The sequence below is a fragment of the Macadamia integrifolia genome, chromosome 1, assembly GCF_013358625.1.
Source record: "Macadamia integrifolia cultivar HAES 741 chromosome 1, SCU_Mint_v3, whole genome shotgun sequence".
In the NCBI taxonomy this organism is placed as follows: domain Eukaryota; kingdom Viridiplantae; phylum Streptophyta; class Magnoliopsida; order Proteales; family Proteaceae; genus Macadamia; species Macadamia integrifolia.
Genome location: NC_056557.1, coordinates 8,588,539 through 8,600,539, shown reverse-complemented (window position 1 = coordinate 8,600,539; position 12,001 = coordinate 8,588,539). Strand labels below are relative to the sequence as shown.

General features: G+C 37.0%; 2 protein-coding genes across 3 annotated transcripts; both read right to left on the bottom strand.

The window, feature by feature from the left end:
• Positions 1 to 2,342: 2,342 nt before the first annotated feature.
• Positions 2,343 to 5,648, bottom strand: LOC122075349. The gene is made up of 3 exons (XM_042640344.1): positions 4,907 to 5,648; positions 2,886 to 3,632; positions 2,343 to 2,615 (listed from the first exon to the last, which is right to left on the bottom strand). The coding sequence occupies exons 1-3, from the start codon at positions 5,558 to 5,560 to the stop codon at positions 2,520 to 2,522; spliced, it is 1,497 nt and encodes a 498-aa protein (XP_042496278.1). The 5' UTR covers positions 5,561 to 5,648; the 3' UTR covers positions 2,343 to 2,519.
• Positions 5,649 to 9,232: 3,584 nt separating this feature from the next.
• LOC122073891 lies at positions 9,233 to 11,841 on the bottom strand. Of its 2 annotated transcripts, XM_042638593.1 has the most exons (3): positions 11,160 to 11,840; positions 9,808 to 10,568; positions 9,233 to 9,490 (listed from the first exon to the last, which is right to left on the bottom strand). In XM_042638593.1, exons 2-3 carry the CDS (start codon positions 10,357 to 10,359, stop codon positions 9,392 to 9,394), a joined length of 651 nt encoding a protein of 216 aa, XP_042494527.1. In that variant the 5' UTR covers positions 10,360 to 10,568; positions 11,160 to 11,840; the 3' UTR covers positions 9,233 to 9,391. The 2 variants fall into 2 exon arrangements, with proteins under 2 accessions (XP_042494527.1, XP_042494519.1); XM_042638585.1 differs by lacking the exon at positions 9,808 to 10,568 and having other exon boundaries at positions 11,160 to 11,841.
• Positions 11,842 to 12,001: the final 160 nt, after the last annotated feature.

Sequence of the window (12,001 nt, the reverse complement as noted above, 5' to 3'; positions counted from 1 at the left end):
GATAAAGCGGGATTACCAATCTTTAGAATGTAATTTTTCCCCTTTTGCAGGTTTTCCTTTTGGGTTTTGCGAGTGTCAATGTGATTTATATCTCATGGGTTGAGGTAAAGCGGACTATGTCCCCCCGCCCCTTTGTTTCTTCATTATTTTGTTTTCTCTTATTTAATAAAATATTAGGGGCTTCCCCAGTTCCTAGATAATATTCGGGTTAAAAAAAAAGGCTTTATTGTTTCAATGTAAAATGCACCAAAAATAAAATAATGTAAGAAAAATATTCTACAGCTGCTAGCCTGCTACCTTATTTTACAGATTTTGGGCATAAAATAGTTGGTCCTATGGTAGGAATTTATTTACTTTCTTTTCTACTTACTAATCAAACACTTTAGTTTGACTGAAAAAACACTGTAGTTAAAAGGTAGAAACCCATTACAATTAGGTGAAAATCATACCTCCTCTGAGCCAATACTTAGTGTTGTCTCTCCGATGGAATTCGTGTCTTTAATCCCAAGTTTATGCAACAGTGTGAACATAGTAGCTGGAGACATGGGCTGTACCTGTAAATCCTTGGTTACCATGAACTTGGTAGTCCACAAACAATTACTCCTCCATCTCCTTCGGGTTCTTCTTTTTTCCATGTATACGACCTTGTAGCCGCCATACCTCTTGGTAGAGACTCTGTTCCTAATTCCTTTTCTTTCCCTTCCTTCATATCCATATAAGACCCATTTCATTTTATCCCCTTCATTGAACACGCTTGCTATCGTTTTTGCTTTTCTTCTCACTTTTGTTTCATACGCGTATAAACTAATCAATTAAATTCTTCTCAGAGTACCTGATTCGATTCAGCTCATCTCTTTAGTGCCCATCTTTCTCTTTCAATTGATTTTTATTTTGAGTGGAATAAGTGTGAATCAAACACCGTGAGAAAACTTGATCCGATTCCTTAGTGGGTTAATTGATTGGTTTATAAGCATTACCAAGAAAAGACCGATTTCTGCTGATATTAATATCAATAGGAAACATTATTGTAGAGTAAATATCAATTTCAAAAGTTGAGGTTTTTGGTGGGCGGTGGATTTTTTTTTTTTTGGGTCGATAATTTGTCAAATATTTGTATCCTAAATGAGTTTGTAAGTTTTGATGAATAATTTTGGAAGAAAAAAATTTTGTATACAAAATCCATGTTTCATCTGCGACTTATGGATGGAAATAGTGCCTCCCATATTCATGGACACCAAATAGAGTTAGGGATATGATTTGCCATCAATATGAACACACTATGTCAAATCCATGTTTGATTTGGTCTTAGGATTAGCTTTGAGGTAGCTCAACATGAAGCATTACTAGGGTTGCAAGGAAGGCGTGGGGCAGGGGAGGGGTAGGGTTATTAGAGAAAGGGACATTGGGAGGAAGTTTAAGTTGCAAATGCATGGATGGGGAATTAAATCTGAGACGGTGCGCCTATCCACACAATCCCCAATTTTCCCTAATCGTCATTAATTAATTCTTACTATTTTTTTTAAAACCAAGATGCCAGCTTACACGCATCTCGACTAATCTTCAAGGAGATTAGCGTAGCAACCCACTCCACTGTCTCCACTTAAATCGAAATGCACAGATGGTGAATCGAACTTAGAACCGTGCGTCTATCCACATAATCCCCAATTCACCCTAACCATCTGGGCAACCTATGGATAATACTCCTGCATTGTCCCCATATACCTTCTGAACATCATCAGATTTTCCTCTGACTGTTGCTACGGGAAAACTCAGTCCCAAAATGTTTTTCAACAATTTAGGCAAATGAGGGAGCAATGTTTCTAATTTAGTCAGTGTAGTGGGGGTATCTAAACCAGTGCAAATATCTCTTATGTTGTTAGATCGATTGATAAGGTTGAGATTTTGTGAACAAGTGAAACCCAAGGTCCCCCTCTCCCATGATAAATTTCATAGACCCAAAAAATCCATAGAGATGTGTGGATGCAAGGGAGAGTGTTTTGGTCTTGCTATTCATGATTAAATTATGAATCTTACTCCAGTACCACAGCATATAAACCTTCATTATTCATTAAAACAATTCCTTCTTCGAGAGACACATTATGAACAATTGACCCCGATTCTTCGCCTACTAATGAATATGTTTGTTTGCGTTTACTTTATTATTAGATGTTAAGCATAGCCTGAACTCTATGAATGGACAAATAAACTCATTTTTCCTTTCTTCTATCTTCAAACAGTTTAATTATGCCATTTTTAGCACAATGAGGATCGTGCGGTTTACTATCCTTCTACATATGTGCAATATCTTGGATAAATAAAATTAAAAATTTTTGCTACCAAAATAAATACAAAATACAGAAATGCGATAGACTAATATGTTGTTCTATAAGGGAAACATCGATGCCAAACACAAGTCCACATCTTATAAGCAAACTAATAAATAAAACGACCCACACAAATTAAGGTCACTGAACTCAATAAAGGCTATTTTAAATCCCATGATGTCCTTATAAGGGTTTTTACTTTTCTTGCTTGGGAGTCTTTAGGCCAATGTTAACGAAGACATCAGTCAGTACCGATTTGGTTAAGAGAGTAGCCTTCAATAGCTTCAAAGCCTGCATCACAAAATTTATAATATTGATGTAAGAATCATGACTTAATGCTCTTATAATCCAATTGGCATTTATGAAATGAGCTCTGTTACATAATCTGGTGGGAAGATAACAATCCAAGGGATATAGAGGTGTGTGAATGCAGGGGAAAGGTTCACCCATGACCAGACCTATGGTTCTATAAATTTTCACCATATTTAAGAATCATAATTCATTATTTCTACATTATTATCAAAGATGATTCATAAGTTTCAAAAATTTTGAGCCACTCACCTGCTCCTCGCCGACGCTAACCATCCGAACCTCCAAGTCATCTAGGGGACCCTCCATGATTTTAAGAAGAGAGAGACTCCACATTGAGACTAGTGGAGTGAAACCCAAATTGTCTGTCACCATGAAAGTCGATGGCCCCTTGAGGAATCCTCGGCCTGTTGTTTCAGTTGTTGGAGACTTACAACGTAATCGATAACAATATTCATTTGTACAACCACGATTAGATTGCTGCTCAGTAGTCAGGTAGACAGTGTAAGGCTTATCTTTATTCTGTGGATTTTCATAACTTGTACACCACAAGTAATTAGGCATATTAGTTTCATTTACTCCTAGTGGATTGTAGGAACCATGGCACAAGCCTGGGTGCAGCAACAGGTCCCTTAGACTATCATCCCTTGTAACTTTTGAACATTCCACACTCTTGTACAGATTGTCCATGGATCCCAGTGACGAATTCCCATCCAAGAGTTGTAAAATGGATCCAAGAGGCAAGGTAAGGAAGCTGAGGAGAAAGTTACCCATGTCTTCGCCAGCTTCAGCATATGATGCTTTGTTCATTGACTTACTCATCGTTAACTTCATACTCATATCTCGTGGAAATCTGAATAAAGTACTTCCACTACTCTTTGACTGCAATGCATCTCCTATATCAAATTTTAGGGCTTCAGATGTAAATCCTCGCTTTCTAAGAAAAACATCTGTTAGAGGTGTCTTCGAAAATAATGATCCCTTCAGCAGATTCAGAATCTACAAATGAACACATAAAAACAATACAAGAAAATTTTTAGTAAGATAAGATTGATGATTATGGCTATACGCAATAAAAAGGATTCTAAGGTACCTAGCTATATAGTGTACACATAATGCTTGAAACATTGAATATCTGATTTATAAGATCTCTTAACCCAAGGACTCGGTGATTTCTTGTCTAACACAATAGAAGAGACTAAGGCTGCGTTTGGTAGTCATTTAGTTCCAGAAACGACATTTCGTGTCCAAAACAGAATTTTCAGTTTCTGTGTCAAAATGTCATTTTAAAACAAAAAAATGGTGTTTGATAAATTTGTTTCAAGTACAATTACTCTAATTGTTCACTTTTTTTGTATTGGAACAAAACCGATTTGCATTTCTAGTGTTAAAAAAAAAAAAAAAAAAAAAACCAAGTTGCCACCAAACGCTTTATTCTGTTTTTTTGTTCCCATAAAACGGAGAAACGTTTTTTTGAATGACTACCAAACGCAGCCTAAATATTAAATACATATAAAGACCTTAAAGGAGTTTATCAGTCTTTAATCTTCAGTTCTCCATCTAGTCCTTGTATAACAAGTAGACACATGAACAAAAATGTGACAATTATAGCCTTTTGGCAAGGAAGATACTCAAAAGTCAATCTCAAGGACAGTATATATAGCAGTCATGCCCCAAATAATACGGGAAGTGAAGAACCCAACTAGTAGTACATGTAATTAGTCCCCATAAATCCCTCCCTAAATTCCCTTGAAGCCCCTTAAGATATGTCCGAAATAAAATCAAAGAGGCAAAGATTTGTAAGAAAAATACAAGAACCAACTGAAATGCCTCCTCACAAAAGAGAGGGGGGGGGGGATGTGAGGAATTCGACTCTTCTCCTCAACGGTGATGGCCTAGGTCGCCTCATAGCTACTTGGGCACTCGCGATGTGTCAAAGTGACAATCCAACGACGCTTAGTGGCTCGCCTCATTCTCCATGCCCCCCTTAGGCATCGTTGGATCGCCGCCTGAACACGTGACAAGCACCTAGGTAGCTATGAGCACGACCTGGGTGATCACCGCTAAGGAGAGGAGCCGGATCCGGATGTGAGAGTATTGAAATATGACATGATTTCAAATTTTTAAGGCTTTATCGTTTTTTTAATGTAAAATGCACCGAAAAATAAAATAATGTAGGAAAAATATTCTACAGCTACTACCTCAAATTGTATTTTTAACTAATTAAAAAGTCGAAATTAGACCCATTGCAATTAGGTGACAATATGTCATACCTCCTCTGAGCCAATACTCAGTGTGTTCTCTTGGATTGAACTCCTTTCTTTGATCCCAAGTCTCTGCAACAGTGTCAACATAGTAGCCGGAGACATGGGCTCTACATGTAAATCATCGGTTACCATGAACTTGGTCAGTCCACAAACAAACACTCCTCCATCACCTTCGGGATCTTCTTTTTCCATGTATATCACCTTGTCCATCACTTTCCAGCAATTATTGCATGCAACATTCTTAAAAGTACTATAATAACCACAGCTACGCCGGCAGCAATTGATCCAATCAGCACAAGTATAGTACTTGGCCTTCGTATCATCAATGTTCAGTTTCAGTTTCCCGCACCGAGTTTCAGAAGGATTCCTTGGATGAAGTAACATGGACTTGCATACGTGACTCTGCAGAAGCTGCTCCTCAAGATTCTCCACCTCTTTGTATAGACTGGTCAAGGATCCAATAGTGGCAGGCTCTGGATGTTTGCTGATGAGTCTCACTATGGTTCCCATGGGCATAGTCAAGAAGTTGAAAAGAATGTCCACAAAGTCACTCTCAGCTTCAGCCATTACTACTCTGTTGTTCTTCTTGTCGATCAGAACCTTCAGGCTGATGATCTGTGACGATCCTTCTTGGGAAGCCATTGTTGATTGATGATTCATTCAAGCAACTCTCTTAGAGAATCTGTTCCTAATTTCTTGGTCCTTCCCTTCCTCTACATCCATATAAAAGACCCATATATAATTTTAGCCCCCTTCATGGAACGCTTATTGCTATCTTTTGCTTTTTCTTCTCACTTTTGTTTTTGTCCTGCTTTTCCTTTTGCGTCGTACACTCATAACGCTTTCTTTTGCTTTTTCTCTCTCTTTTTCTCTTTTGTTTTTGCGACTTTTGCTCGGGTTCTATGGGAATACAACAATAAAGTCAAAACGGTATTCGCCGGCATCATATTGGTATTGGTTGAGACCAATCCTCATGATTGAATTGGATCAATTATCTCTATCATTTTAAGGGTAACATGATAAAAAAAATTATATTATTTAAAAAATTAAATAAGGACAAAATCAATCGATACACATCGATACCAATACTGATTCAGTCCCCTAAATTCATGATGGGAATACAAACAAGAAACAAAATTTTATCCAATCAGCTACATGGTTCCAAACAAACACAATAGAGAAAGGGAGAGATGAACATAGAATAGGGAATGGGTGAGGTGATCAAATGAGAGTATACTTGTGAGAGTAAGAGGAAAGAGGTCCGGCCCATAAGGTAGGAGAAACTAGCTACATGGTATCAGGAACATGAATCCTAACTCTCCAATATAGAATCCACCCGAATTTTTCCTTTGATGGATTCCATCTGTGTGAATCAATCACGCACAAGAACTTGATCCCTGAACCCTAATCCGCTCTCCATTATAATGCTCTTGGTGGATTGATTGATTGGTTTATAATGGATAATAAAAACACAAGCATGGTATCTGATACCATGTTTGTGAAACAATTGCGTACAAGAACTTGATCCCTGGACCCTAATCCGTTCTCCATTATAATGCCCTTAGTGGATTGATTGATTGGTTTATAATGGACAATAAAAACACAAGCATGGTATCTGATACCATGTAGTTTTCTTTTCCCCTTTGGTTTTATATGAATTTCTAATATAATAGAAGGGAAACAATAATCTTCAGGAAAATTGCAAATTCTTTCCTCTTGCTTAAGGTATTCTAATGTGATAATCATTGCATATCAAAAAATAATAATGCGATGGTCATTGTCTTTGACCATCTGGAATGGTAGAATCATGCACCAATTGTTTTCTTGTAACTTTTTCTTTGATTTTTCTGCTTCCTCCTTATCTTAAAAGTTATTCTTACCAATGACCATTAAATTAACAAATCTTTTCTATCAAAATGTTAAATATTAAAGAAAGTTCTCCTCCACAGCCCCTACCATGGAAGAGGGTTCAGCCACTTCTCTAAAGTCGTTAATTAATTATTACTTTTATCTTTTTCTTTTGGTGAATAATTATTTACTCCCAAAACGTAACAATCGATTGCAAAAATTTCCACTCAGCCAAGTGGAGGTTGGCTCTTGAATGCAGAAACAAAGAAGGTGCTTGACCGCAAGACCCACCCTTTGAACAGGAACAAAAGTTGACTATAGTGACCTTACGAATGTTATCTATGCATATGCATGTAAGATATTGGATTTTTTCAACTAAAAAAAAAAAAAAAAAAAAACTATGGAATGCTGTACGGAAATCTAGATGGTTAACATAATGTTATAGGATATAATAAGTAAACTAAATCAAGGATGCACTTGATGAAGAGCATTTAATTTCTGCCCTCAACAACACAGATTAGGAGATCAAAGAAGCCTGGATGAATCGTCCTTAAATCAGCAACATAAAGGAATTTTTTATAAGGACAATAAATAAAGGTAGGACAAGCACATGTTTTATTTTAAGATGGACTTTGTTGATAGAACTGGGTTGGATTGGGTTTTGATTCGGTTCGTTCATGGGTATCACAGACCCATTAGGATTAAAAATCTTAGTTGGCCAAATATTTATAAATAAGAGGATTGGCCAAAATAAAGTAAGGTTTTGAACCTAATGGATTTGGGGGGTGAAACTTAATTTAGCTAGATCACCGTAATTTTTCGTTCGTCGTTATTCTTATAGATCGACTGTTAGAAAAAGTACCCGATGTTGAGAATTACATGATTGATACTGTGAAGATGCACTCCTTGGTTGAAGCACGATGAAGTGATGAAAAAAATTGACTCAAATTGTTGAAATCAACGAAGCAAATAGGTTGAATCGTATCACAAATAGATACTCTCCTTAAGGTCTAAAATGCCCCCTATATTAGTACAATTGGGGATTCCTACGTTTTATCTCCAAGATAAAACAACTGCTGATCTTTGTCTGATTGTACACAGACTATGATCCTTTGGGAGAGTAAGGCCAGGCTCAATAGTTCGGAAAACAAAACCAAAAAATAATGGAGAAAAAAAAAAAAAAACCTTTTTGAAGTAGGGATTGTCTTACTATATATAGGAAAAGAAGGGACACCTCTAATGGATGCTCCCAAAAGCCATGTCTCTTCCATTATACATGTCTGTTGACCATTCAGACATGCTTTTCAATAGTCACACATATTGGTCACTTAGGTGCCTATTAGAAAAGACAAACCTCTCCGACACACACTATGATGAAACAAAATAATATTTTAAATCTTCAATTTTAAAACTATTAAAATATTTCAACATTGACGCGTAATGCAACTTGATCCATTCTGTTATGATGAAAACTCCATTGAGGTATTCTTCGATCCACTATTTGCTTTTCGTTAACAAACTCCACTAACTTTGTGGATTGTCACATATGCAAAAAATTCCTAGGGGTGTGTGAATGCAAGGGCGAGTGTTTTGGTCATACTATTCATAATTAAATCACGAGTCTTCCTCAGTACCACAGTATATAAACCTTCATTACTAAAAACAATTCCTTCTTCGAGAGACACATTTTTTTGATCATGGACAATTGACCCCAATTTTTCTCTTACTAATGAATATGGCCAAAGTAGGCCAATTCCAAAGGTGGGAGGTTTAGGACTTGGCAGCAATGCAGATCATAATCTAGCAATGATGACCAGGCTATGATAGAGAATATTGATGTTACCAGATTCCATGTGGGTTAATCTGTTGAAGTGTTGGTACTTTCCCAATGCCTCTTTTCTTGATTCTAAAACCTGCAAAGCATGGTTTTGGAGAAGTAACTAGAACAGAATCTGGGCAGCTTAACATTGAGTTGTTCTCATCTCTTTTTCACTTGTGCAACACCTTGTTGGCATAGACAATCTTCCAAGAAAGGGGGCCACCAAGTGCAACTCTTCTCACATCTTGGAGCTTTTTAATAAATTTAGGGAAAATAACTTTTCCCCCAACCCACTATCTATAAATCTTATAAGTACTGTTGTAATCATCATTTTGTGGAGTCATTTTGGAAATATTTTGAGGGTAGTTTTGTACTTTTGAATATTAGGGTTTTCGATATATATTTGTAACGAGGGTTACTTTTTTTATAAGCAATTTTGAGAGGTGTGAAAATGAACGCTGTAACCCTATTCTCCATTGATAGTGAAGCAGAATCTCATCTCACTGAGAACATAGGCGATCTTGCAGAACCTCGTAAACCTGTGTGCATTATTTATTCTTGTTTTTCTATTACCTTTGGCATCACTTTTAGGGTTGTATTTCTACATCTTTTAACATATGTTCAATATGTTGGATCAATGAACTAAAAAATTCTGACTACCAAAATAAATTCAAAATAAGAATTGCTATAGACTAGTATGTTGTTCTATAAGAGGAACAAATGCAAGTCAAATGTCTAATGAGGAAGTCATTAAATCAAACAACCCTTACAATTTAAGGTCACTGAACCCTAGGCTATTTTAAATCCCATGATGTCCTTAAGATTTACTTTTCTTGCTTGGGACTTTTTAGGCCAAAGTTGACCAATAAGGCATCAGTAAATACCGATTTGGAGAAGAGAGAAACCTTCAGTAGCCTCAAAGCCTGCATCACAACAGAAACATTGATGTAAGAAGCATGACTAATACCTTTATAATCTAATTGGCATTTATAAAGTGGGCTCTGTTACACATCTTGGTGGAAGATAACAATACATGGATTGCTGTATGATGCAGGGGAAACGTTTGGCAGAATATATTTATACCTTACCAACCTTCACCCATGACCAGACCATATGGTTTCCAATTCAAGCAGCCTATGCATTTTCACCATATATAAGAACCCAGTATTGAAGTAATTCAGATGTTCTACCTGAGTATCTATGTTGTATCATAAGTTTTAAAAAGTTCTGAGTCCCTCACCTGCTCCCTGTCCACGCTAACCATACGAGTCTCCAAGTCATCTAGAGGAACCTTCATGCTTTTAAGAAAGGAGAGAGTCCACATAGAGACTAGTGGAGTGAAAACCAAATTGTCTGTTACCATGAAAGTTGCCGGTCCCTTTAGAAATCCTCTTTGATCTGCTGTAAATCCTCCTTGACCTTCTGTTTCAGTTGTTGGAAACTTATAACGTAATTGACAACAATATTCATTTGTACGACCACGATTAGATTGCTGCTTAGTAGTCAGGTAGACAGTGTAAGGGTTATCATCTTTATTTTGTGTATTTTCATAACTTGTACACCATAAGGAATTAGGCAGCTGATCAGTTTCATTTACTCCTAATGGGTTGTAGGAACCACGGCACAGGCCAGGGTGCAGCAGCAGGTCCTTTATACTATCATCCCTCATAACTTTTGAACATTTCACACTCTTGTACAGATTGTCCATGGATCCCAGTGATGAATTTCCATCGAAGAGTTGTAATATGGATCCAAGAGGCAAGGTAAGGAAGCTGAGGAGAAAGTTAACCATGTCTTCCCAGCTTCAGCATATAATGCTCTGTTCATTGACTTACTTACTGTTAACTTCATAGTCATATTTAGTGGAGATCCTTCACTTTTAGACGGCACTGCATCTCTTATCTCAAATTTTAGGGCTTCAGATGTAAATCCTTGTTTTCTAAGAAACACATCTGTCAGAGGTGTTTTAGAAAATATCGATCCCTTGAGCAGATTCAGGATCTATAAATGAAGAAATAAAAGACAATAGAAGATAATTTTTAGTAAGTTATGATTGATGTATCATCTATACACAATACAAAAGATTCTCACATACATAGTGTACTTATAATACTTGATAGAGTGAATAGCTGATTTATAAGAACCCCAACCCAAAAAAATCCAGGTGAATTCTTGTCTAACACAGTAAAAGAGACTTAAGCAGTAAATAACTATACATAAACCTTCAAGGAGTATATCAGACTTCATTCTTCAATTCTACAACTAGTCCTTGTATAACAGGAAGACAAAGATTCACAAAAATGTGCCAATTAAGGCCATTTTCAAGATCCAAAGCAGAAAGCTGTAAGAGAAATAAAGATAGTACTCAAAAAATCAAGCCCAAAGGGCAGGATAGTAGTCAAGCCCCAAAGTAGACAAGAAGTCAAGAACCCAGCTAATAGTACATGCAAGTAGACTCTCTAAAACCCTTTGAAGCCCCTTAAGATTAGCCACATTTTAGGAGGTCAAGTGAGGATGAAAACAGAAGGTTAATTCAAATTTGATCTTCAACCAATTAAAAAGGAAAAACCCATTGAAAGGTGAAAATCATACCTCCTCTGAGCCAATACTCAGTGTTGTTTCTTGGAGCGAACTCATGTCTTTGATCCCAAGTTTGTGTAACAGTGTCAAGGAAGTAGCTGGAGACATGGGCTCTACCTGCAAATCATCGGTTACCATGAACTTAGTCATTCCACAAACAAACACTCCCCCATCTTCTATTTCAAAGCATATTTCCTTGTCCATCATATTCCCGCAATTGCATCTGACATTCTTGCAAGTACTATACTGGCTGTTATAGCTCCGTCTGCAGGAATTCCAATTAGAACAAATATAGTACTTGGGCTTTGTATCATTAATATTCAGTTCCAGTCTCCTGCACTGAGTTTCAGAACGATTATTCCTTGGATCAAGTAGCATGGACTTGAAATCCGGAGTCTGCAGAAACTGCTCCTGAAGTTTCTCCACCTGTTTGTATAGAGTGGTAATGGACCCAATAATGTCTGGCTCTGGTTGGTTGCTGATGAGTCTAACTATGGTTCCCATGGGCATAGTCAAGAAGCTGAAAAGAATGTCCACAAAGTCACTGTCAGCTTCTACCATTACTACTTTGTTGTTCTCCTTGTCCATTAGAACCTTCAGGCTGATGGTCTGTGACTCTTGGGAAGCCATTGTTGATTGATTCATGCAACTCTACAAGAGAATAAGGTCCTAGTTCTTTCCGGACCTCTATATCTATAATGACCCAAATATATATTATTTGCCCATTTGTGGAACTCTCTCTCTTCTTTGCTTTTTCTTTTTCTCTTTTGTCTGTGTTCTGCTTTTCCTTTTGGGTCATCCTTTGGACTAATCGTGGGACTCGTTTCTTTTCCTTTCACTTTTTCTCTTTTCGT

What these genes read in the sequence shown, in the direction of transcription:
- LOC122075349 (XM_042640344.1), bottom strand. Translation starts at nt 5,560, where the DNA reads ATGAATCATCAATCAACAATGGCTTCCCAAGAAGGATCGTCACAGATC. An exon ending in TGAGTATTGGCTCAGAGGAG is followed by an intron (nt 3,633 to 4,906) that starts GTATGACATATT and finishes GTTCATTTGTAG; the next exon opens with ATTCTGAATCTGCTGAAGGG. An exon ending in TTAGCGTCGGCGAGGAGCAG is followed by an intron (nt 2,616 to 2,885) that starts GTGAGTGGCTCA and finishes TTTGTGATGCAG; the next exon opens with GCTTTGAAGCTATTGAAGGC.
- LOC122073891 (XM_042638585.1), bottom strand. Translation starts at nt 11,792, where the DNA reads ATGAATCAATCAACAATGGCTTCCCAAGAGTCACAGACCATCAGCCTG. An exon ending in TGAGTATTGGCTCAGAGGAG is followed by an intron (nt 9,491 to 11,159) that starts GTATGATTTTCA and finishes GTTGTGATGCAG; the next exon opens with GCTTTGAGGCTACTGAAGGT.